Source organism: Geotrypetes seraphini, chromosome 13 (genome assembly GCF_902459505.1).
Source record: "Geotrypetes seraphini chromosome 13, aGeoSer1.1, whole genome shotgun sequence".
Lineage (NCBI taxonomy): Eukaryota > Metazoa > Chordata > Amphibia > Gymnophiona > Dermophiidae > Geotrypetes > Geotrypetes seraphini.
In genome coordinates, this window is record NC_047096.1 from 4,630,983 (window position 1) to 4,655,521 (window position 24,539).

The window sequence follows — 24,539 nt, forward strand, 5'->3', positions numbered from 1 at the left end:
AGCCATAGTATAACATGTGTTAGATGAGGCATTTAAAAAATGCATTAAAAAGTGAATCTGCACATCGTCTTACCTCTGTACTTGAAATATTTGGGATCAATATTTAAAGTGATTTAAGCGGCCAGAAATGGTTCTTAGCTGGTTAAATCTCTTGTTTGGGGCTATCCAGTCATTTTCAACCATACTTACGATTGTGAACCCACTACAGATAGAAATAATAATTTTAAGCTGCAAATAATAATTTTGATTGTACCATAGAAAGACTGTATATCAAATCTTATTATCCCTTATCATCACTTAACCAGTTAGTGTCACAGAAAATGTCCAGTAAATGCCAATTTGAAAACCAGCTATTTTGAGGGCATTCCGGGGGGGAGGGGGCAGTCATCACTTAGCCTGTTAACTGCTGATATTCAGCACTTAACCAGCCAAGGTCAGCGCATAATTTGGACCACATAAAAGTCAGTCCTATCTTTATGCAGTAACCCATAGCTGGCTAACTGGTGATTATCAGCAGTTAAATGGCTATTCCCCCCCCTTTACAAAACCGCAAACGCATGGCATCTAGTTGCACCTAAGGTCAAAGTAGGCGTGGCTATAGGCAGAGATGACCTTAGGCACTACTAGGCACAAATCTCCGTAAAACATAAGCACCAGAAATGTTGGCCTTGAAAACTCTGGCCTACATTACCGGCATCTATGTTTTTTTCTTAGGTGCCGGTAGCCGTCATTCTGTTAACAACACCGAAGCGTGATTGACATGCAGCTGGCACCATTTTTGTAGGCCCTGTTTACAGAATCTGGCTATAAGTACCACTGGGTGAATATCCATCAACCCCTGTGTTCCTATATCGGAAGAGGTGTTTCATTTATCTTTCTCCCAGCTTGAAGGAAAATTAAGTTTGAGGAAACCCACAAGGGTTCTTTCTCACTTGTACATCCTATTATGTGGAATCAGCTTTCTTTGAGTTTAAGGACAACTATGGACATAACAATATTTACGATTTTTAAAAAGTCATCTGTTTATTCACACATTTGGAAGATGAGCAGGCCTGGTTATAAGATGGCTATTAAAGATGGGATTAATAGTACAAGGGTACAGTCGTACATATCAAGCACAAACTCAAAAAGAAAACGTTCCATATAATAATTTTAGCAGAGAAACCACATTCATCCCATACCATCAAAAATAAATAAAAAAGACAGAAAAATAATAATAGGTACAAAAAGAACGGAGAAAACAGACCTCATCCATGGGACCGCCCGTATCATCACTGGTCTGAAAAAAGTCCGTACATTTATATTATATCAACATTTCATTCATTAGATTTCATTAGATTTGTATTTCTCAAAATTCAATTTCTGTCATTATTATCATTGAATGGAAAAAAGGTTAAATCTGCCAAAAACAAATTGCAATGACTACAGCCTGAAGCGAAAAAGTTTCAGTTCTAACAAACTTATCTTGAAGTCACTTCTCTCAGGGGATCAGTTGTCTCTTCATCTAATCTTACAAACGGCTTCTTCCCGACAGAAAGCACTTCTGTTTCGCCTTAACAAGGCTACATCAGGGGAAAAAAATCTTTTCATTATACTGTACATTAATATGTCCAAATGCTTTCACGCAGCAAACAAACTGGACTGGCACGCCCCAAAATGGTCGCAGGGCTGAGAGATGCGCCCAGCTCATTCAAAAGAGCCGGGCATCATGACATCATCACAAACGTGTTTTTGGCAGATTTAACCTTTTTTCCATTCAATGGTAATGAATTTTGAGAAATAGAAATCTAATGAAATTTAATGAATGAAATGAAAAATTGATATAATATAAATGTATGGACTTTTTTCAGACCAGTGATGATACGGGTGGCATAGGGTACTACTGTGCAGGCCCGGCTGCCCATCTATGAGGTCTGTTTTCTCTGTTCTTTTTGTACCTATTATTATTTATCTCTGCATGTCTGATATTGTACATGGTAGCACATGTTGGATATTGCATTTTTATTTGATTGGTTATTGCTTTATGTTTATTGTTTTACAAACCAAGAGTAGTACAGTGGCCACATTGTTCACTTGTTGGTTTACTTCTGGAGAAGAGTAGAATTCTAATGGATATAACCATTTTGGTTAACTGTTGAGATGACCAAGGTTGAAGCATGTCTATAATTAATGTGAATTTCACAAACACCTCCCTCCAAAAACAAGAATTTTCTGAAATATTATTCTTGGGTTTCATGGTTTTCTATGTCTTTCTGAATAAACAATGGGTCAATATTCAGCCGGGGCGGTCAGCATTTTGTTTGGCCATCGCCAGAAGTATCTCCAGATATTCAATGCACAGCCATGTCTGGGCACCAGCACTGAATATCCGGTTATATGTAGTAGGATAACACTTATCCAGTTAAATACGATATTCAGCACCCAACTGGATACATTTTGCAGTCCTGTTTAACCAGTTAATTTTTCAGGTGAAATGCTAAATATTGGTGTTTAACTGGACAAGTGCTGACTCTACCCCTGGACTGGCCACAAAAGGGTCTAGGATGATTCATCACAGCCGATTCTGCGTAGTCAGTTCAGCGTGGCTATTTCATTGCAGCCGTTTTAGCACTGAATTGGCTGCAATGCATGGGCCCTGTCTTGTAGATAGGTGGCCGAATTGCAGGCAAAAAGATTTACTCTCCCTGTCCACGCAATGCGCCCCCCCTCTTCCCTGTCAACATTCTACGTTCTACCCTCCTCCTCTCCTTCAAAAAATGTATTTCATTTGGGGAGCAATGCCCCCCAATACCTGGACAATTTGAGTTGCACCGCCACTGGAGGGTATAGGACAAGTCATCGTGCCTGAGTCAGTGTGGCTGTGATGAAACAGCCACGATGAATTGTCCCATTCTGTCATAAAATAGCCATTTCTGGGTTAGGTGCTAACCAGGTATTTTCAGCAGCACTATCTGGTTAAGAGCTGCTGAATACACTTCTCCCTCCATATTCTTGGAGGTTAGGTTCAAAGACTGCCTGTGAGTACCAAAAAATTGCGAACAACTTTTCACTTTCATTTTCGCAGGGTTTGTAATATAGCCCTCGTGAATACTGTGAAATCGCGAATAAACCTTATTGTTAGTATTCGTGACCGCTCTGAAGCAAGTGCTGAACTTTTCTCTCTGCACACTTTTCTCCGATGCTGTCGTTTGCCCGACCACACTGACAAAAAGCTCTGATCTTTTTTCTCGGCACTCCAGAATGATATCATTGGGGGGGGGGGGGGGGGGGGGGCGGAGTCAGCAAGATGAAAACGGTGAATAATCAAAGTCACGAGTGCCTAACCCACGAATATGGAGGGAGAAGTGTATATATCCATCCGGTTAGCCCTAGAGAAACAATTTAAATGTCCAGGAGCTTTTCGCTTGAAAAATCAGCCCCTGTGTTATTCTATTTGATCCTGAACCACAGCTCTGGAGGGACACCTATGTACGGTAATCTGGTTTACAAGGTACAGTAGAGACCTAGTGCATGTACCTCTGTCTCGAACATATTCATGGTAGCAATCTTAAAAGCTCAATCGGCCTGGAGTACCTCCAGTAAAGGTTAGGAACTGGAATGATTCATATTTGCTTACAGTTGAATAATTTGAGTGAGTGAGTGTCATTGGAAACCAAGGTTCCTGACAGCATGTGTTTTTAAGGAAAGATTTAATGCTGTAATTAAAGGCCATTTTATTTTCCTTGGCTTGGAGTGTGAAGGAAGGGGCATTCTTTTGTTAAGATCTAGGCAAATCCCCCATCAGGAAAACCACTTGATGTTGAAAATAAAGGCTTTGAAATCCCAAAAAAAAAATTTAATAAAAGGTTGAATGAGCAAAGAGTATAAAAAAAAAAGGTTTACAAATTAACTGAAACTGATCCTTTTACTGCTGTGCTGTGTCATGTTACAGTTCTGTATCCGCCACCACATGCTGCCGTGTTGAATGTCCGTTAGTAGCTGCTGCGGTCACTGTTTGGCCAGTACCATTTTCTTGGGTCCCTCCATTCAGGTTTGGCTTTTCCTGATGCTGTGACTGGTCATTAGAGGCCACAGATAGCACTGTGTTGTCTTGACTATCATTTTCTGTATAATATGGGTCTTCACCCTAAACATATATATATATAAATAGCAAGGCTGTTAAAATATCATTTAGACCATCAACCTCCCCAACAGTGACAGGAAGTTGCTGCGCTTAAAAAACCGTCTTATACCTTTAACTAACTGTATCATTGACCTTACTCAGTAGCCCTCAAACATGGTATTATATCTGAGACACAGATAATAGTGAGAGTTTGAAGACTTTCAAAGCATATGTTGGTTTATATGGACTAGTCAAACTTGATGGTCCCACTAGTCTTTGTCTCATTTGTTATCATAACGCCTCTTGAGGTAGTTGTAAGACAAAGGATTTAGCTGATCAGGAGAGACTTCTAGCTGATTAAATCACTTGTGCAAGCCATCCACTGATTTTGGCATTTAACCAGTTAACATCACTGGCTAACTATAGCCAGCTATTTTGTGAGCAGTCTGGGAGACAAAAAAGTGCCAACATTCAGCACTTAACCGCTTAAATTAACCATACAAATTGAACCGCATCAAACTTAGTCCTATCTTTGTCTGGTTTTACTTAGGCGGTTATGTACTGAATATCACTGGTGCCTCTGGTCAAAAACCACTGACTGCTTCTGGCTGAATATTGACCCCTAAATATGTAAAATGTACTCTGGAACATGGCATGGTGCCCATGTCATCTTTATTCCCGTCTCTGTCATGGAGGTAGGATTGAAGCAGTTGCGACTGCAGGGAGAGTGCCTTGATTTGCACCCTGAGGGGGAAGACAACTGTGGCAAAGCCCTGATAGCTTTGTAGAATCACAGTCTGGGTTCTGGCTCAGACCTTTCTTGACTCCTTTGCTGAGTGGACAAGCTAGGGTCTGAACTTGAATTTTGATATGATCTACTGACCACCAGCTTATAAGTGCCCTGAGAACTCTGTCCCCGACAGCTCCATACGAGTGGATTTTCATTCCTTATAAATAATGGGAAGACGGGCCATGACATGCTACAAAATTCATAAGATTAGGCAGCAATTATCTCTTTATTAGCTTAATTGGATAGATTGAATTGCAGAACAGAAACAATAATATTTCTGTGAAAAAAATATATATTTGTTTTGGTATGAAGTAAATATAAAGATATTTCCCTTTGATTCCCTGCTTGTAATCTATTACAAGTTTATCTACTTGTTCTGGCTCTAGTCACACTAGCCACATTTAAAGCATTATTATATAACATGAAATTATTAAAGATTTAGCCAATTATGACTTAAAGTTTATTTACAGCATTGCATGTGTGTGTTCAGTCAATAAGGCATTCTTGAATGATGCAATTGATGTTACAGGTATTGACTAGTGCAGTGTCTCTCAAACTGTGTGCCCTGAAAAGACTCCAGGTGTGCCACAAGATATTCCACAATTTTACTTTATTTTAAAAAATTCCCTTCATAAATATACACTAGAATAGATGACATGTACGTTGCGTACGCAAGAGTCTGTCAATGTTATGAGCGTCTCTGTGCGTAAGGATACAAACCGCCCAGACAAGCATCATTCTTTGATGTGATTGAAAACTAACGGCAAGTAATTTTAGTTTTATTTTTTATGCAGTAGTTATCCTAACTTGAGCAACAAAGCAATCAAGGCTTTGTTACCATTTTAATCTTTATATCTTTGCAAACTTGGATTTTCAGCTCTGATAGAAATTAAATTAACAAAAAGAACGACTACAGATGGTGGATGATGAAATGCGTGTTTACGTGTGGACCATCGAGCCGCATTTTTAATTAATTTGCACTTAAAAACAAGCACATCCATCACATTGATTAACAATTCTATTCAATCTACTTTAGTTTCATCGTTGTTACAATTACTCATACATAGCTTAAAGAACTTAAATAACTTTTTATTGGTTTTGCAATTTTATAATTTCAATTATAATATAGTGTACCAGAGCTAAAAAAAAGTTGAGAGACACTGGACTAGTGCTTCACAGTGATGATAAGATATTTAAGTGGCCTAGAGTTGTGGCTTATTTGCTCTCTGTGAGCGTTTCTAGTGTCTTCTTTTTTTCTAGTACTGTATTTGTAAGCTGATACTGACCCATAATATATAATTACTCTATCCTTGCAATGCAAGCAGTTGTTAAGGAACCATTTGTAAGGTGCAAAACTGGGTCAGACTGTGGTTCATGCAGATAGTGGGAAGAAGAAATCTGGTTTATAACAAAGTAACATCAGGCTGCTCTGACCACCTGCTTCATTTCATATCTGCAGTTTTTTTAAATCCTGCTTAAATAGTATTTAATGTGGTTCCAGAAAATCCTGTTTGAGCTCTATGAGCTACTTTCTGCTTTTCAATTTTGAAGTAAAAAAGTTGAAACTAACCTCAAAATATCAAAAAGTGTTGAGTGAAACCACTATTCTCTTGATAAGATCAACATGTGATTCCTATATACATGATATAATTGATCACCCAGCGACAAAGAAAGGAATCAAACCACAGTCTGTTAGTTTTCACAACCCTGGTCAGGGATGTCATTAAGGGGGGTAGTTACTAAAGTGTGTTAAGGCAATAACATACGATATTTGCCACTTAACACATGTTAAATGGTAATCAAGTATTTTCTCGCAGGCTTTCCGCAGCTGACATTGTACTTGTTGCAGGTTTCTAGGTCTTGTAGCAAGACCCGAAAACCTATAATAAGATAATAAAGTATGTTTCTATTACTGTAATGTTTGTTAGTTTAGGTTACTACAGGAAACATAGTAATGAGATGCAAAACACCTAATTTTCTGTAAATCAAATAATACCAGTTAAATCTGGTGTTATTTTTCCTACCCGATGACATCAGATTACTAATCTATGGCCTGATGCTCTCTGATGGCATCTTACAGGGGCTGGACTAGACCTTCCTTCTCCCCTCATCCTGACGGCTTCCCATGAACCCCTCGGAATGCACCCCACTGAAGATTACTACCCTCCCATAGGTCCTCCAAGCCTATCTCTTGCAATCCTGGTGGTCTAGGACATTCTGGCACAGGAACAATCTCCAGTTGCTCCTGCCCCTACTGGTGCCAGGTTCAGAATGGTGACAGTGACCCTAGTGGTTGTTTTATGGTACTACCACTAGGGAGTCAAGTTGCCATATATGTAATAAAAAAGGGGATAAAACCCTCTTTTGACAGCTTGACCCCTAGTGGTTCTACTGTGAGACTAGGAATCATAGTGCCATTTTGAAACCCGCATCATCAGAAACAGATGACATTGGCGATCAATTCTGCCATGGAACTCCCTAGACTACAAGGAATTGCAAGAGTAGTCCCAGGATAGAAAGGAAGGGATTCTTCAAGGAGGTTGTGTACAAAGGTTGCCCACCCCTGAAATATAGTATTTTTCCCTCAGTGTGAAAATCTTTGTCCAACCAAAGATGATAGAGAATGCAGTTTCCCTTTTCTGTGAAAATACCGCAAAGATGCAGCTTGCTAGTCTGTCCTGTTATTGCTACTGGGAGGCAGAACTGTAATTATCCCAGGACAAGCAGGCAGCCTATTCTCAACATGTGGGTGACATTACCCACGGAGCCCCGATGTGGACATCTTTGCAAGCTGATTTGCTTGCAGAACTTAGAAAGCCTCTACTTCTACCAGTATTTCCCTCTCTGTTTACACAGAATCAGGGATCTCTGCTTCAACCCAACCTGCAGTCTCTACACCTAACAGCTTGGTACCTCTCAACCTAACTGCCACTCTACAGTTTTCTCAGTCTGTACAGGACATTTTAGAGGCTTCTAGGAAGCCTACCATTAGACAATGCTACAATCAGAAATGGACTAGATTTCTGCTTGGTGCACCATTCATCACAAGCAGCCTCAATCTACCTCCTTGTCTTCAGTTTTGGATTACTTGTTCCATTTCCATTTGAGTCCACCTCAGTGCATTTGCTGCTTTTCATCAGCCTATCGAAAGGAAACCACTCTCTGCTCATCCTCTCTGCTCATCCTCAACCACTCTCTGCTCATCATTTCTAGATTTATGAAAGGACTTTTCAATGTCAAACCACCTCTCAAACCTCCTCCAGTGGTTTGGGATCTCAGTGTTGTTCTTGTTCAATTGATGAAGCCTCCTTTTGAACCAATGGATTCGGCTCATCTTAAATATCTCACTTGGAAAGTGGTTTTTCTCATTGCTCTTACGTCTGTTCGCAGAGTCAGTGAGCTACAAGCTTTAGTAGCGGACCCACCTTTCACAGTATTCCATCATGACAAGGTGGTCCTTCGTACTCATACTAAATTCTTACCTAAAGAGGTTTCAGAATTTAATTTCAACCAATCAATTGTACTTCCAGTGTTTTTTTTCCAAAGCCTCATTCTCATTCTGGAGAATCAGCTCTTCATACTTTGGACTGTAAGCGTGCTTTGGCTTTCTACTTGCAACACACTCAACCATATAGATCTGCTCTTCAACTTTTTGTCTCCTTCAATCCAAACAAGTTGGGACATCCGATTTCCAAGCGCACCATCTCCAACTGGTTAGCGGCTTGCATCTCTTTCTGCTATGCTCAGGCTGGACTGCATCTACAGAGCGAGTCACAGCCCACAAAGTCAAAGCCATAGCGGCATCAGTAGCTTTCCTTAGATCTACACCTATTGAGGAAATCTGCAAAGCTGCCACTTGGTCCTCGGTTCATACATTCACTTATCATTATTGTCTGGATACTTTTTCCAGATGGGATGGCTATATTAGCCAGGCAGTCTTACAAAATTTATTCTTCTAAATTGCCAACTCTCCCTCCATCCCATTTTGGTTAGCTTGGAGGTCACCCACACGTTGAGGCTAGGCTGCCTGCTTGTCCTGGGATAAAGCACAGTTACCTACTGTAACAGGTATTATTAAGGGACAGCAGGCAGCTATTCTCACAACCCACCCACCTCCCCGGGTTGGTTTTTCTGCTAGCTATCTGAACTGAGGAGATATGTGCCCTTATGTGGGCGGGAAGGCACTCGCACAGGCGCAGTGCTGCAGTCGTGAACTTTCTAAGTCCACATCGGGGCTCTGTGGATGACATCACCCACATGTGGACAATAGCTGCCTGCTGTCCCTGGATAACACCTGTTACGGTAAGCAACTGTGCTTTCCTTGCTGTTCTTGTGTCCTGCTACAGTGTATGAATTAGTCCCCGTTCACCAAGGAAGTTGGGGTTCTAAGGGCCTTTCACAGTCTCTGGCATTTCTATTGGTTAGTTTTAGCTTTTGTTGTTTTGCCATTCATAGGAACTAACCAGCCTCTGTCTCCCGGGGCTCCAGCTCTGTCTATTTGATAGGAAGAGACCAGCCATAATGATGGCTGCCAGCAGGAGGCCACAAGTGAGTAGGGCGATCAGGGTCTTTCTGGTCCGGTCCAGATGGTCATAAACCTTCTCCAGCTTGTACCGCTGAATGCCCATCTAGAAATATAGCAAATGAACAAGTAAGCAAATACTCAAAAATGCAGGAATGCATATACACACAGGTCATTGAATTTCCCTTTACAGTACTGGATTTTTGGCAGGCTAAATCTTTGATTGAATCCACGTACTATAGTAAAATCTGGACCCCTAGACCCGCTCCCCAGGCCCACCCAGTCCCACTCATCCTCGCCCCGTTATGCCACAGTTCTGCCCCCCCATCCCCTCCCACTACCTGCTCTCAGGCAGGAGGAAGTCCGCGCATGCTTGCATGCCATGCGTGATGTCATCGTGTGGCATGCACGGATTTCCTCCTGCCTGACGCAATTTAGAGGAGGCTTTTCAAAACCCGGATAAAGTGCCGGGTTTTGAAAAGCCCCCTGGACATGTCCTTGAAAGCAGGACATGTCTGGGGAAATCCGGACGTCTGGTAACCCTACCTATATCTCAGGCATGCTCTTTAGGACTAACCTGAAATCTGACTGCTTTGGGCTTCCTCAATACCAAAGCTGCCCACCCTGACCGTGCCCTGCAAGTATGTGTTTTGTTTTTAAACATGAGCAGATAGCGTGGGTGTCCAGTCTCAGTTACCTGATGGAAAGATGATATTTGTGTCTTCATAGCTTCAAATGTCTTTCTAGCATCGTCTGTCAATTAAGAAGAAAAAATAGTACTATGAATCATGGTCTATGGTTGCAAAAGGGTAGAGCACCTGCAGTAATGCTCCCTGAGAGTAACGGGGTGGGGGTGAGGAACAGAAGTAACAAAACCTAAGGAGCAAACTGAAAACAGACTGAATAATATGTGAAATGGTCATTTTGAATCTAAAATGAATCCTTGGTATCTGAAATTAGCTGATTTGACCTACCTTTGCTATGCAGAATTAGCAGTAGATGTTTGGGGTTCACTTCAGAAGTGGAAAGCTGGAGGTGGCACTGGCCACTTTTCAGGAAGGTGCTGTTGGGAGGTTCACAGAGCATCTTCACCAGCTTCTCTCCCTTTACCTCTTTGAAGCTTTCCTGAAAAATGCACGCAGAAAAAAAAAAAAAATCTGAAATATGTGGAATCAGGATGGAGTAAGTGCCCATTGAAGGATCCATGCGGAGCAGCTTACATTAAAATAATAGCAAAAGTGAAAGTAGGGTTACATGTGGCTCCAGAAAAAGGCGTTCGGATTGAGACATCTGGGTTTTACTTCCATTCCATATCTCAATACATCCTCCTTTTTCTGGAGCTATATGATAACCCTATGTGAAAGGGAATTACGCCACAAATAGTAACAGAAGGAGACAGAAGAGGTGCAGTCGAACAGTGTCGATGACCTCACCATCCCACCAGAGGCAGGCGAAAGCATGTGTTAAGCATATCTTTCAGGTCCTGAGGGTCATTTAATTTGCACTGGACACTGCATACTTTGAAATCCCTCTGTATTTTTTTTCTGTCATCTGGTCTGAAATTTGGCAGCTAAAATTTAAAGCTAAGAAATGCAAGGTCATGCATTTGGGCTTTAAAAACCAGAGGGAACGGTACAGTTTAGGGGGTGAAGAACTTTTGTGCACGACAGAAGAGTGGGACTTGGGTGTGATTGGATGTGATGATCTTAAGGTGGCCAAACATGTTGAAAAGATAACAGCAAAAGCTAGAAGGATGCTAGGTTGTATAGGGAGAGGTATGGCCAGTAGGAAAAAGGAGTTAAGACTCTGGTGAGACCTCATTTAGAATATTGTGTACAATTCTGGAGGCCGCGCCTTCAAAAAGATATAAAAAGGATGGAGTCGGTCCAGAGGAAGGCTACTAAAATGGTGTGTGGTCTTCATCATAATGCGTATGGGGACAGACTTAAAGATCTCAATCTGTATACTTTGGAGGAAAGGTGGGAGAGGGGAGATATGATAGAGACGTTTAAATACCTACATGATGTAAATGCGCATGAGTTGAGTCTCTTTCATTTGAAAGGAAGCTCTGGAATGAAAGGGCATAGGATGAAGTTAAGAGGTGACAGGCTCAGGAGTAATCTAAGGAAATACTTTTTTACAGAAAGGGTGATAGATGCATGGAATAGTCTCCCAGTAGAGATGGTGGAGACAAAGACTGTGTCCGAGTTCAAGAAAGCATGGGACAGGCACATGGGATCTCATAGGGAGAGGAGGAGATAGTGGATGCTGCAGATAGGCAGACTGGATGGGCCATTTGGCCTTTATCTGCCATCATGTTTCTATAACCATAAAACCCTATGATCTCACAATACAGGTATAAAGAGCCTTAGCCAATAGGAAGAGGAGATGCAAATGTTAAGAGCCTTAGCCAATAGGGAGAGGAGAAGATGGTCGATGCTGCAGATGGACCATTTGGCCTTTATCTGCTGTCATGTTTCTATAACCATAAAGCTCTATGACCTCACAATACAGGTATAAAGAGCCTTAGCCAATAGGAAGAGAAGATGCAAATATTAAGAGCCTTAGCCAATAGGGAGAGGAGGAGATAGTGGATGCTGTGGATGGGCCATTTGGCCTTTATCTGCCATCATGTCTATATTTCTATCTCTTTTCCATTTTTGAATTGTTAAGTGTGTCACTACTGCTGTTTTTGATGTTTGTTATTTTCTTGTCTTCCCTCTTTCTTTTTTTCCTTCTCTGACTGAAAACTGCTCTGTAGCCAAATCCTAATGTAAACCCTTGTTTGGATGTTTATTCTAATGCAGGTTTCACACTCTCTGCACCAAAGCCCTTCCTGTTCATTTTATCAGTGGAAACTGTGTGGTTTCCAAACTTGGAAAAACAGGAAAATTGTTTACTCTTCAGGCTGTTCATTTCCAACAAGATGCTTGTGAAGTCTGTGTCTGTGTTCAGGCCCAGAGGAAAGCAATGTTATTGTAAAAAGGGGAAACTTCCTGTCCTGAAAATGCTTGAACTAGTTCCAGTGGCTTTATTTCCTCAAAGGTTATATAAGCAAGGCATTGGATCATTTCACATAAGGAGAAAAGCCAGTGCTTAAAAACAAAACATGTGAATACAGCTTCAGAACTGAGTTAGGGAGTAGAATTTTATAAACTTTTTTTTTTTGCATGGATAAATCCAGAGGTTATTTATTTATTTATTTATTCATTCAATTTTTTATATCGTTCTCCCAGGGGAGCTCAGAACGTTTTATATTAATTTATTCAGGTACTCAAGCATTTTTCCCTGTCTGTCATGGTGGGCTCACAATCTATCTATGTGGGGAGAGTGTGGCGCAGTGCTTAAAGCTACAGCCTCGGCACCCTGAGATTGTAAACCCACGCTCCTCCATTGACCCTGAGCAAGTCATTTAATTCCCCCATTGCCCCAAGTACATTAGATAGATTGTGAGCCCACTCGGACAGACAGGTCCACCACAGGCAGAGCTTGAAAGCATCGAAGCAGGCTCGTAAGTTTGATCACTGATGAGGTTAGCTCTTTTGCGGAATGAGGCGTTATGACATCACAATATCTGCTCTGGCTACCAGAGACTGTCATTCTTTAGTGTCTATCTCAACCTCAGTCCTTCTACGCTAGCATTCTTCAATGCAAGGCATCCAAGTGTGTTTTGATTATGCCCCTACTCCGCAAAATAAACTTGTAGCATAAGATGCAGTATAACATATAGATTCTTGATCTTGATCTGTCCTTGCCATTTTCAGGGTTAAAGACTGTAGAAGTCTGCCCAGCACTGACATACTATTGGAATTGCCGTGGAAGCCTACTCCAGCCCATCCAGATCTGTCTAGCCACAATCCAGGCACTAGACAGTGCTATGTTTCAAGTTCACTTCCCCTTGAGTAGTTTTCAGTGAGGACCAGAACAAATAAAATAACTACCGGTAAGCTTTTTCTTAGAATGCATGGGACACTCTCTTCCACGGAGATGATTTAGTAGCAGTGGGGAACAGAGTGTGAGAGTGTATGTTGTTACTGAGCTGGGGATGATTCATGTCAATGTGTGTTAGGGACCTCATTCTGTATAGGTTGCTGGAATCGGTGGCCGCCGATCGTCTGTAAATCTTCTCCCTTGAAAAGAGGGGACATGATCGAAACATTCAAAATACTGAAGGGAATAGACTTAGTAGATAAAGACAGGTAGTTCACCCTCTCCAAGGTAGAGAGAACGAGAGGACACTCTCTAAAGTTAAAAGGGGATAGATTCCGTACAAACGTAAGGAAGTTCTTCTTCACCCAGAGAGTGTTAGAAAACTAGAACGCTCTTCCGGAGGCTGTTATTGGAGATAGCACCCTCCAGGGATTAAAAGACAAAGTTAGACAAGTTCCTGCTGAACCAGAACGTACGCAGGAAAGGCTAGTCTCAGTTAGGGCACTGGTCTTTGACCTAAGGGCCGCCGTGTGAGCAGACTTTTGGGTACGATGGACCACTGGTCTGACCCAGCAGCGGCAATTCTTATGTTCTTATACACCAGCGTCCTATGCAGAATTGTGCCTACACTCCCGAACAGATGCCTAAATTGTTTGCCAGCATTTTGCAGGTGTCTGTCTCCCATCTACAGAGATGTGTACTGATGCTTAAGCCCATCCAAGGCCACTTTGGGCTTGCTTAAGAGTCATTATGCATCTCTGTAGATGTACTCCTGAGGCCTACATTGTGGGCGCCCTTCTTCGGAGAGGGTTTTTTTTTTAACGTGCATCCTGATTGGCTGCATGATGGTGGTAGGACATCTACCGCTGCCTGCTATCAGGACGTGCGTTTTTGAGAATCAGGCCCTAAGAGTATATACAGTTAGCTTACCAGGGTTTAAAAATTGTTTGAATAATTTCCTAAACGAAAAGTTCATAAGCCGTTATTAATATGGACTTGGGAAAATCTACTGCTTATTTCTAGGATAAGTAGCATAAAATCTGCTTTACTCTTTTGCGATCTTGAGAACATTTAAAAAGGCACTGAAAACATATTTTTGAACAAGCCTTTCATACAGAATGATGCTGGACAAGGGAGTCATGCTTGGGGGGTTGGAATGTATGGATCAATTAGAGGATTATCTATGATTGTGGACAGATGTTACAGCAGTAGGCAATTGTAATTTTATGTGGGTTTGTTATTGATTATATATGTTTTAAATTGAGAACCATTTAGGGCTAAGCAGGTATAAATGTTGTTAATTAAATAAATATTGCCAGGTACTTGTGACCTGAGTTGGCCACTGTTGGAAACAGGGTACTGGGCTTGATGGACTTTTGGTCTGTCCCAGTATGGCAACTCTTATGTTCTTATAGGACAATCAAGCCATTGTGACTATTAGGCATTGGTGGAATGAGGCGTTATGACATCACAATCTCAGTTCTGGAATGTTGCTATTACGGATTTGGGTTTCTGCCAGGTACTTGGGACCTGACTTGGCCACTGTTGGGAACAGAATACTGGGCATGATGGACCTCCAGTCTGTGCCAGTATGGCAACACATACGTTCTTTTGACATCCTGTAGGCTGGGGAGACCATGGATCATAATGTATCAGAAGGAGGAAACTATAGTAATTATGGAGGACTTCAGCCAAAGATTGCATGCAATGGTCTGAAAATTTTAGTGGTCCCTAGATTGAAGGAGCTGTTTTTCCTGGTCGCCTACGCTCCTCCCTGTTCCAGCAGGTCAGAATTGTTACAGGTCAGGATTTGGGAATAAGATGAAAATGGACTGTAATGTTGCCAGCACTAGGATCCTTCTCATAGATGGATGCTTGCATTTCCTCAGTTCTACCTCAGATCCCATGGGAATGGGCCCTGGAAGTGTCTGTCTTCTATTAGAACTAGGATTCCTGAGTGTGTGTTTCCTCTTCAAATTCTTCTACAATGACCTGTTATCGTGTTGTTGACTTGAAAAATCATTCAGGAAGTTAAGGGGAGAATGGACCCAGTGGAAAAAATCCCACCCTTCTGCTCTTGCCTGCACTTAGCTTTTTTCTTGACTTAGGCATATAAACAGCTTGCTCCTTATTAAAACAGGACGGTAGAGCTTCATACACCTGGGCTGGGGAAAGCCCACTTGGGCTGTCTTTCAAAAGTTCCTGGAGGTGGAAAAAGAGGCTGCTTGCTCTCATGTTTAAATATGCTGGGATCCTGGCATTGTATGAATACGTGCGTGGGAGGGTAGAGTGGGTTTTTTGTAGAATTGTATGTGAGTATCGTAGTTTTCCAGTAGGATACTGGATTCACATTCTGCTGGTTCCTGCTCCTTTCATATGCTGGGAGCAGATCAGAACAAACTCTTCTGACACTTGGGGTTACTGTAGGTTTTTTTCTCTTTTGTTTTGTCTGAAAACTACTGAGGGCGGGGGTCCCAATCCAGTTGGAATACATGTGAATGTGTTTGGCAGGGAATATTACTTGAGTGAGTCCAATAAAAATTGTTTAAATGCACCGGGATCTTGGAGCATTTTATAGGGCGGTGGTGTATTCTCATGTAGGGATGTGCTTAGCTAATTTTCAGTTGATTATATGTTTTTCTGAAATATTTCCCAGCATTGAGGTGGTTTTTGTTCAGTTTGTTTCACACATTCATTTTCACAAATATTTTTATTAAACATGTTAAAACGTTTTCACGTGCAGATGGTCTGTGCATTTATTCATAGGTTTGTGGACACAACTAAAATTTTTAAGGCATCCAAACCAACAAAATATGCACTAATGAATGCACAACCCTACTGTCCTGCAAGAAGATCTATAGATAATCCAGTACAATACTGGTTTATTCCTGTCTTAGAATATTAAATCTCAGCTGGATGTCCTTGACTTCCTCATTTCCTGTGAATGTGTGGCACACAAGGTCGCTACCAGGGTAAACGGCCACTGTATAATAATAATAATAATAATAATAAAAAATTTATTTTCTTATATACCGCCCAATCGGAAGTCATGGGCAGTTCACAGTAAGAGAACTGAGACATATCAGCAAAGACACAAAATACAGTAGAATTCTATGAAATACAATATGATGCAGTACAATGTAATATAATGTAAAATCATCGCATAAATTTACCATAAAGGGGCTGATTTTCAGATTGTGGGAGGCAGTCCGGCTACCTCTTGTGGTTGGCAGCAAACCTGGAAATTCAATGCTGGGGCTGTTTCTGGTGACTGACATTGAATTTCCAGTCTATTTTTAATTACGTTTGACATAGTTGGCCAAGTCGATATTCATCAACTGACCGGTTGAGGTCATACCAACCAAAGATGGACTTGCTATTTAGGCTGGTCTATCTGGCTGCTAAACCTATCTGGTCAGCCAACAAATATTGGCACTAACCAGCTATATTGCTGACCGGGATATTCAGCGGGAAATAGCTGGCAAAATAGTGCTGAATATCGGGTGGAAAATAATGGGGGAATAATGTGTAGTAGACACATCTATGTCTCCCTCTGTGCTTCCTCATTCCCTCCACCCCGGCTCTTCCCTTGAGACTGTCATTGGAATGTTTTGTGTTTTGCTCATATTGTCCTGACTTGAGGAAGAAGGTTCTATCCTTTGAAAGTTGGTCAACAAAAAAAAGTATGAAGTTAGCCCAATAAAAAAAGGTATCATCTTATTTTCATTTTGCTTTATTTGTATGTATTAACCTTTAAAGTAATCCATTTTGAGCTCGTTGGAGAGAATGAGATAGAAAACGAATTAATAAAGCATTCCATGGTATTTAGATCACAAACAGAACATTATGACTTAGAAGCTATATTAAGGCTGCCTCCCACTTTCCTTACCCCCCCCTCTGTCCTCCAAAAACAAGCTAAAAGGGCAATCAATAACTGGGTAAGTGTGGTTCTAGGTGCATGCGTGTGCTGAAATGTGCTTTTTAATGTGCTGTGGCATGTTAAGGGTTAATGGTGCAAAATTGGAAGGACATGGTTGAACCCAGCATTGGATGAACCATTAAGCAAAATAAGCACATGTTTAGGGCAGCAAGGGAAGGGGGTGGTCTGTGTCTGTATATGGCCGTTTGGTGGAGGATGGGCTGGGGAGGGCTTCAATGGCCGGGAGGGTTTAGATGGGATGGAGTAGGTTTTAATGGAGATTTCGACAGTAGGAACTGAAGCACAGTACCGGGTAGAGCTTTGGATTCTTGCCCAGAAATAGCTAAGAAGAAAAAATTAAAAAAAAATGTAAATTGAATCAGGTTGGGCAGACTGGATGGACCATTCGGGTCTTTATCTGCCGTCATCTACTATGTTACTATGAGTGTCCTTAACTTGACAAGAAATCCTCTCCCCAGAATCTTTTACGCTGCCCTTAACATGGCAAAACCTTTTCTGTGTTATAGGCCATCATTTCCTCCTGTGCCTTGCGAGTGAATACTTACCAACCTCATTAACATCCGTTTAAATTTCAGTACAGTTTGCAGCTATCTATACTGCACTTGTTAATCCTGCATTCAAGCCCTCTGAGCATTTGGCACGCAATAAGGTGTGTACTGTATGCCCGGCGTTAACCGCATGCTTATGCTTGCAATAGCTTTGAACTAATGGCATACCCAGCTTGCTGGCTAGCCAGCGTGGAGCACTCCCCTCCTCCAGGGAGAAGGGGGATGAGTGGATTGTTTGTGGGGCTGCATACCGTAGGCTTGTGGCAGTCGGCTCTGCCAGTCCCCTGCCCCGGAACAGGAAGTTGATGTCAGAAGGAGTGGGGGCCAGTGGAGCTCACTGCCATGCATATGTGTACTGCGTTCCCGCAACTGATCCAGCACCCCCCAACTCCTTGCACCTGGGGCAGACTGCTCCCACTGCCCCAACCTTGGCATGCTAGAACTTTGAACGTCAAGGTGTTGAGTAGGAGAAATGACTTCTGCTGCCTGTGGTAATCAAATGATCACTTTTTTTCCGATCACAATATAAGGCAAGATATTTTTTAAAAAGCCCGTTTGGGTTTCTTCTAGTAATTGTTTGTCTCAGGAGATGGCAGCTTGGGGTGCGGGAGTAGGCCTCTCATTTATTGTGATCAGACTGGTTAGTGATGTGCAGCTGAGTGGAGAGGGGAGGGGAGGAAAGACAAGGGAGTCTACTCCCCAGGAAAGCTTTAACCCAAGGCTTTTGCACCGGTGACCACTTTTTCCACACCTTATGAAAGCAAGTCTGATTGCAGATTCTGCAATTACTCACACAAGTTGCACTCTCATTGAGCTCCAGGTGGATGACATCTGTGCTCTCCCTGAAGTTTCTTATGCTCAGGCATCCCACGTGGGCCTGCAGAATGTGAAAGAATGGCACCTGATCAGCTGGGAAAACAAAGACTGAACAGGGAATTTACACCTTACAAATAATATAGAGTGCATTCAACATGCATGTTGAGTGAATGGCTCCACGGGGCGGTGAATGGCCTTGTCCCCGTCCCCGCAGAGGCTGCTATTTTTCATTCCCCGTTTTGGCGGATTACCCGTGGCTAAACGCGGTAGCCGCGGGTAAACCGCCACCGTGTCATTCTCTAGTGGGAACCCCGTTCCCCAACAGCACTTTAGGCAATTTACGTAAAATGTTCTAAGCAGTTCCTCTCTTGAAACATTTGGAGACCCCTGCATTCATTTCTCTGCTATGAGGGTGGTTTGAATGCGTGTTTGAGGCCTAATGGGAAAGTGGTTGCAATATGATGATTCGCATAAAAGGACTGAGTTGGAGCGCTGATACTACTGATGTCAGATAATACTGGCCCTCTTGACCCTGCTAAAGTGGGATACTAAGAATATGGACCGAGAAATTAGAAGACTTGCCAGTGGGGAATAGAGAGCATTTGTTATTACCGGTACAGTTTTATTTTCTGGTCCAGATAATGTTGAAGATGGAGAGGGCGAGGGTGTGAGAGTTGACTGGACAGTGTGACCCAAAGTGAAATGTGTGACATTGGATGTTATTCCGGCAGTGCTGCTGAGAAGGTCATTGCTTGTGGTCTCGTTCTGTAGATCCATTGATGAGCTTGTGTTTGTGGGACTTGACAGCCAGCTGTGGTTGGTTGGTGGGGCTGATTCAGTTGTGATTTGCGAGGTGATTGCTGTGTCCTTGGTAATATCATTGCTGGCAGAAAGTGTCACTATATTTAGAAAAAAAAGCCAAAACTTTTCAGATGTCAAACACCAGATTCTTGTATAAAATATTAACAGGTTTTATAGTCCTGGGCATCACTGATTTCTATAAGACTGAGGGCTCCTTTTACTAAGGTGCGCTAGCGTTTTTAGCGCACGCAGGAAATTACCACGTGCTATACTCCGTGCTATGCTACTAGAACTAACGCCAGCTCAATGCTGGCTTTAAGCTCTAGCACGCACGGCAATGTAACGCGCGCTATTCCACGTGTTAAAGCCCTAACGCGGCTTAGTAAAAGGAGCCCTGAGTTTTAATAACACTACAGGAGAAATGCCCAGTAATTGAAACACATATGGTCCCTTTGCTTTAGGAAGCATAGCAAGATAGGAATAAATCATAAAATGGACAAATATGGAAGTTATTCTACAAATAAGCCTCATCAGACTGAATTTGGACCTTTAGAAGAAAGAAGGAAGAGAGCCCAGAAGTGGTTCCAGTATGAAGGCCAAGTGCCGATTTTCAAAACCATCTTTGTGGGTATCTTGCAAGGCATCTTACCTGTTGTGCATCTAAGACTAAGGGGGGGGGGAAGGGGGCTTTGGGCATGCTTAGATTTGACTGTCTTGCAGCAATAATCAAATGTTTCCCAAGATGTCCTGGATGGAACTTACACATCCGAGGCTAGACCTGTTTTAAAAGTATATAAGTGCCAAAAAGGTACTCAAATTGACCAGATGACCACTGGAGGAATTAAGTAATGACCCCCCACACTCCCCCAGTGGTCACTGACCCCCTAACACCCCTCAAAAATCTCAATAAATTGTTACATACCTATCTCTAGAGCAGCACCTGGGAAAGCCTAGCAGAGCATTACACAGTTGTCGTAAGTAGCCTGATGAGTGGGCTAGTGAGCCACAGAGAGGAGACCCAGGGCCATAAGCCACTCCAACCGCTACATTTATGGAGGAAAGTATGAGGCCACCAAAACCCTACTATACTGCTATATAGGTGCCACCTGCAGCCATAAGGGCTATAGGGGTAGTAGACAGGTGGGTATAGTAGGTTTTGGGGGAGTTTTGGAGGGTTCAGCATAAATTGTAAGGGGGTTATGGTGAGATGTTTATCTGAAGTTCACAACAGTGCCCTCTATGGTGCCCAATGCCCTGTTGCCATGTCTGGGTGGCCAGTCCATTAAAGGACTGGCCCCTCCCACATCCAAATGACCAGGAGTTGGACGTTTTGCACCTGGATGTTTATGTGGTCGAAAATGGTGAATAAAATTAGGTGTCCTAAGATTGGATGTCCTGGCGGCCAAGATGTCTAAGTAGGCAATTTCCCCCCCAAAAAATTTTTGGATGTCTGTTTTCCCAGTTTCGAAAATGGGCATTTGTTCGTTCACGGTTTTGGACATCTTGCGAGAAACATTCAAAGTCGGACTTAGACGTCCTATTAAAAAATGCCCCTCCACAAAACTCTTCTAAATGTTTTATTAGAATTGACTGCTGTAACCTTGAGCCGTACTTCAATGCAGCAGAAGCCGCATCTTCTTCACGTACAAGATGGGTAATCTTGTAAAGTGCTCAAATATGTTTTAAATTGCTTAAAGGGGAAATGTTATTGTTTGCAGTGTTTTGAATAAATTCCTCTGACATCTCCAAAAAGACTGATATTGTTTGGAGGAAGGGCGGCTTTAGAATTAAGACAGAGCCCCAGACCATCATAATCTAACCTAACCTAACCGCCTGGGTACTGTCACTGAACTCCTGGTGGCCTCTCCAGACCTGGATAGTCAGTGATAGTTGCCAGATAGGAGCCAGCAGGATACTGAAACCTACAATGGAGAACGCATGAAACCCTTAGTTTAATCTACGTAGGAAACAAAACTCATCTGTGCCCAACTGAAATTGACAGTCAAATGGCTGAAATTACTGGACATAGGGCATTTTTAAAAATTATATTATCTTCCTGATATTGGCTTTGCGGTAACCTTTCAATTGGCAGATGGCGAAATGGCTGCTTTACATAACTTAATATTGAACAAGAGCAACAGTGCCAAATAACAGGCATTTAGAACATAAGAGTTGCCATACTGGCACAGACCAAAGGTCCATCAAGCCTAGTATGTTTCCAACAGTGGCCAATCCAGGCAGAAACCCAGAGTGGCAACATTCCAGAGCAGAGATTGTGATGTCATAAAACCTCCAATGCCTAAGAGCCAACATCATCAGTGATGTCACAATGGCTTGATTGGCTCACATAACATAAGAACTGTTGTGTGGGACAGTCCGAAGGTCCATCAAGCCCAGTATCCTGTTTCCAACAGTGGCCAACCCAGAGGTCCCAAGTACCTAGCTAGATCCCAAGTAATAAAACAGATCTCCCATAAGAGCCATAGGAAACACATGCTGCTTCTGAGCAACAATGCCAAATAAAGAGTTAATACCCTACTTGTACCCTGGATGACTGGCCTGGGCAACTGCTGGTTTCCAAGGGTTGAATGGGCTATTGGGGTAAAAAAACAGATGCTATCCTGACCAACAGCTGCCTTGAACTGCTGCAGCCAAATCACAGATCTTACAGTGCCGACCTGTCGAGTATGCCTTCCAGAAACATCTTGTCTTTCTCTCTGCCAGACTCACCTGTGGTGTTTGTGATCGTTGTTGGAGCAGGCGTAGGCGGTGGTGAAGTGTGAGAAAGATTTGGTGATATGGCTATTGTGGTGGAAGAATCTCCAGCTATATTGTCTGCAAAAAAAAGGAGAAAAGTCAAATTTTTCATTAGCTACGAAGCAGTATTGAGTGCCACCTAGTGGAATTTTATGCTGTGGGACATATGTCTTTTTCATATTATTACTACATTTTTGGGCCCTTTTACCAAACTGCAATAAAAAACCCTTACATGAGTCATTCCCATGCATTAAAGCCATTTTTCTGCAGGGGGTAAAATGGCCAAATCTTTCTATTTTCTGTTAAGAGGTGATAGGCTCAGGGGTCATCTAAGGAAATACAGTATTCTTTTACAGAAAGGATGGTAGATGCCTGGAACAATCTTCCAGTAGAGGTGATGGAGATAGAGACTGTGTCTGAATTCAAGAAAGCGTGGGACAGGCACGTGGGATCTCTTAGAGAGAGGAGGAGATAATGGTTATTGTAGATGGGCAGACTGGATAGGCCCATCCACAATTGACTTTTATCTGCCATCAAGCTACTGAAGGGGATAGACTTAGTAGATAAGGACAGGTTGTTCACCCTCTCCAAGGTAGGGAGAACGAGAGGGCACTTTCTAAAGTTTAAAGGGGATAGATTCCGTACAAACGTAAGGAAGTTCTTCTTCACCCAGAGAGTGGTAGAAAACTGGAACGCTCTTCCGGAGGCTGTTATAGGGGAAAACACGCTCCAGGGATTCAAGACAAAGTTGGACAAGTTCCTGGTGAACAAGAGCGTATGCAGGTAAGGCTAGACTCTGTTAGGGTGCTGGTCTTTGACCTAAGGGCCGCCGCGGGAGTGGACTGCTGGGCATGATGGACCACTGGTCTGACCCAGCAGCGGAAATTCTTATGTTCTTATCATGTTTCTATGTATTAATGGCTACTCGTTAATGTTCCCATTAGCATATGAACCATTACTGTCATCTATTTTGAAGGCAGTAAGGCCTGGACTCTAACAGCACCTGTAGGCACCTAAGCTCAGTGAAAAACACCATTTAAATGCTGTTTTTCACTGATTTTCAAGGTGCCTAAAAATTTGGCGTCAGAATTGCACCTCCATAGGTGCTTTAGGGCGCCTGGTGTCACTCTAGGCATGACTAACACCAGAAGTAGCGTTAGATGGCGTAAAGCACCTGCGGTAGGCGCCAGATATGTAGACCTGAAAAACCCTGGCCTATGTTTGCCGGAGGCGCAATTCTCTAACCATTGCTGTTGCATGATTGACACGCGATCGGTGGTTGCTTTTAAGGAGCCAACTAACAATGGCATTGGTTAGAGAATCTAGGCTTAGGGGCCTGATTCTATAAATGGCCCCACTCTGCATGGCTGTCAACCGCTAGGCACTGGTTATAGAATATCATAATGTCAGGTGCTGGTAATATACTTTACTAGTGCCTATGTCATGCTGCGCCTATTCTCCACCCCTATCCACACCTACTTTTTGGTTAGTTGCTAGTAGGTGCGGTGCTGAGTTTAAAAATTTTTTTCAAATGTCTTTATTCATCCAATAACTCAATAGTTCAACCAATGACTCAATGACTCGACATGTACATGTTTCGGCCAAACAGGCCTGCCTCAGGAGTCTACAAATACATATATGAACATATAAATAGATTAAAAAATAACCCACTGGGAAAGAAATATAGGGGCCCTTCTACCAAAATGCATTATACTTTTGGCTTAATGCACTATAATGCAGAATTTTAACACAGGGGGAAGCCCAGGACTAACACTATATCAAAAAGAGGCATTCTGGGAAGACTGGAGTTTATTCATTTGGCATGCTAACTGGCCTCCTGGGTGAAACTGGTGAGAACAGATCCAGAACAATAAGGAGAGGGGGAGGAAAGTCCAAAGATAATAAATTATCTCAACTTGTCAATATTTTTACAAGAAACAACTCTACTCATATTGGGAAAGGTGCTTTCCATGAAGCAAATTGATACTCAAGTTTGTGAGGTTTCAATATGTAGATAAACGAGAGCCTGAACTTTATCCTTTCAGACTATTTGACTTTTATATCGCTAATATGAGGAATATTATGAAAATAAAATGTTCTTCACGAGCTGTTTTTGATAAATATTTTAACTCATGAAACTGATTTCCCAATAGCAATTTGAAAATAGGTCCCTTGTTCCTGATGTTCCTAAAGATAGCCACTGGGAAAAATCAGTGCTCATCCAGGATTCTGCAAAGGGCGCTGTGCGCGGAGCAAATTAGAGAATAGTGGCTTAGCAGGCATCTCACACCTGATCAGAGGAGTTCAGTGCTCAGTTTACCGAATGGAATCAT

At 42.3% G+C, this 24,539-nt stretch overlaps 1 protein-coding gene across 2 annotated transcripts in view; it reads right to left on the bottom strand.

Moving 5' to 3' along the window:
- Nucleotides 1–997: 997 nt before the first annotated feature.
- Nucleotides 998–24,539, bottom strand: part of CD34 (CD34 molecule) — a 74,489-nt gene continuing 50,947 nt past the window's right edge. For both annotated transcript variants that reach the window (XM_033917971.1, XM_033917970.1), the window contains exons 2-8: nt 22,180–22,284; nt 19,261–19,547; nt 18,626–18,709; nt 10,389–10,539; nt 10,112–10,167; nt 9,356–9,520; nt 998–4,126 (exon numbers count right to left, since the gene is read on the bottom strand). In XM_033917971.1, coding sequence (XP_033773862.1) covers nt 3,926–4,126; nt 9,356–9,520; nt 10,112–10,167; nt 10,389–10,539; nt 18,626–18,709; nt 19,261–19,547; nt 22,180–22,284 — 1,049 coding nt within the window. In that variant the 3' untranslated portion in view covers nt 998–3,925. The remainder of the gene's footprint in view (nt 4,127–9,355; nt 9,521–10,111; nt 10,168–10,388; nt 10,540–18,625; nt 18,710–19,260; nt 19,548–22,179; nt 22,285–24,539) is intronic.